This window comes from Scyliorhinus canicula, chromosome 16, assembly GCF_902713615.1.
Source record: "Scyliorhinus canicula chromosome 16, sScyCan1.1, whole genome shotgun sequence".
Taxonomy (NCBI): Eukaryota; Metazoa; Chordata; class Chondrichthyes; order Carcharhiniformes; family Scyliorhinidae; genus Scyliorhinus; species Scyliorhinus canicula.
This window is the reverse complement of record NC_052161.1, coordinates 33,621,453-33,623,479: the sequence shown is the minus strand read 5'-3', so window position 1 is coordinate 33,623,479 and position 2,027 is coordinate 33,621,453. Positions and strand designations below refer to the sequence as shown.

At 49.4% G+C, this 2,027-nt stretch overlaps 1 protein-coding gene across 1 annotated transcript; it reads right to left on the bottom strand.

Annotated features, from left to right (window-relative positions):
* Positions 1-203: 203 nt before the first annotated feature.
* LOC119979365 (uncharacterized protein K02A2.6-like) lies at positions 204-902 on the bottom strand (the record flags this gene model as incomplete). Its single annotated transcript, XM_038821483.1, has 1 exon — positions 204-902. A coding segment is annotated over one exon (699 nt), but the record flags the coding sequence as incomplete, so codon positions are not given.
* Between the last annotated feature and the right edge of the window lie 1,125 nt (positions 903-2,027).

The following is a 2,027-nucleotide window of genomic DNA, read 5'->3' as shown; positions in this document are numbered from 1 at the left end:
GTTTCTTCAGCATTACCTCCGATTGAAACCATATAGGATATGGGCCCTGTTTGGGACTCTACCGTGCCTTTGACCCACGTTGGTCCATTCCCATAATTCTTGACCCAAACCGGTGCCCCTACCTGGAAATGTCTCTGCTGCTGACTATTATCATGCCCCCTGCGTTGGGCCTCCTGTTCTTTCTCCACTTTCCCTGTTAAATTTGGGAAAAGGAGACTCAGCCTCGTTCGCAGCCTCCTTCCCATTAAGAGTTCAGCTGGCGGTATGCCCGTTGTGGAATGCGGTGTGGTCCTGTAATCAAACAGCCAGCGGGAGAGCTTTGTGTCCATTGACGCTGCCGGCTGCTTCTTGTGTCCCGATTTAAGTGTCTGGACTGCTGTCTCTGCCAGGCCGTTGGTCGCTGGATGGTAAGGGGCCATTTTGATGTGACGGACTCTGTTTTCCTTCAGGAATTTTTCGAATTCCCCACTTGTGAATGCGGTTCCGTTGTCCGACAGCAATACCTCCGGAAGTCCATGTGTTGCAAACGAGGCCCTGAGCTTTTCAATTGTCAATGCTGTGCTTGCCGTGTTTACCCGGCGGACGTCCAACCATTTGGAGTGGGCGCCCACTATCACCAAAAACATTGAGCCCATGAAAGGGCCGGCGTGATCAATATGCAGGCAGGTCCACGGTCTGCCTGGCCATTCCCACGGGTGCAATGGCGCCGCTGGTGGCACTCTTTGCCCCTGTTGGCACTCCTGGCACCAACGTATCAAGGCTGCTATGTCTGTGTCCAAACCTGGCCACCAAACGTAGCTTCGAGCTAGCATCTTCATTTTAGACACCCCTGGGTGTCCGTGATGTAACTCGGTTAAGATTGCCTGACGGCCCTGAGCTGGGACTATTACCCAGGCTCCCCATAATAGGATACCGTCTTATACGGTTATTTGGTCCCTTCTACTCCAGTATGGGTGCATCTGGGGCTCCACTGGTCTTTCCAGTTCCCCTGTTAGCAGTAAATGCTTCATCTTGGCTAAAACTGGGTCTTTTTGCGTCCACAACCGAATATGTTGTGCGTCTACTGGTAGGGTGTCCAAAAAATTTAGAGTCATTACTGTCTCCTCTACTTTTGGTATTTGCGGCGGAGTGTCCGGGAGGGGAAGTCTGCTCAAAGCATCTGCATTTGCTACTCGCATTCCCGGTCTGTGCTCCAGAACTTATCTATACGCCGCCAGTAGCAACGCCCACATCTGGATTCTAGCTGATACAATCGGGGGTATTGACTTCTTTTAATAACCCTAATAACGGCTTATGGTCCGTCACTATGGTGAATTTCCGCCTGTACAGATACTGGTGAAACTTTTTTACTGCGAATATCACCTCCAGTCCTTCCTTCTCGATTTGGGCGTACTTCCTCTCAGCCATCACCAAGGTCCTCGAAGCATAGGCTATTGGCCGTTCTTCCCCATTCCTTCCTCTATGGGCTAAGACGGCTCCTACCCCGTAGGAGGATGCATCACAAGTGACCACCAACTCCTTCCTTGGGTCATAATGCTCTAGGACATTTTCGGATGACAGCTGTTCCTTAATGTCCCTAAATGCTCGGTTTTGGCGGGTGGACCATTTCCATTCTTGCCCCTTTTTTAGCAGCTGGTGGAGGGGTTCCAGGATGGATGCCCTATTTTTAATAAATTTTAAATAATGATAGGTTACCAGTAATAGGTAAATAAAAAAATAATAGGTTACCAACCCTAGAAATGATCGTAACTCCTGGACCGTGGTGGGAGCTGGGGCTTCTTTTATTGCCCTTACTTTGTCTTCTAATGGATATACGTCTGACTCGTCTACTTCATATCCCAGGTACGTCACTTGTGGGGCCAGAAAAACACATTTTTCCCTTTTTAGCCGTACACCTGCCTTTGCGAAACACCTGAGCACTTCCTCCAGGTTCCTTAAGTGTTTCCTGTTTGTTCTACCTGTGATTAAGACATCGTCCAAATAAATCGCCACCTGCGGTAGTCCCTGCAGAATATTTTCCATCGTAC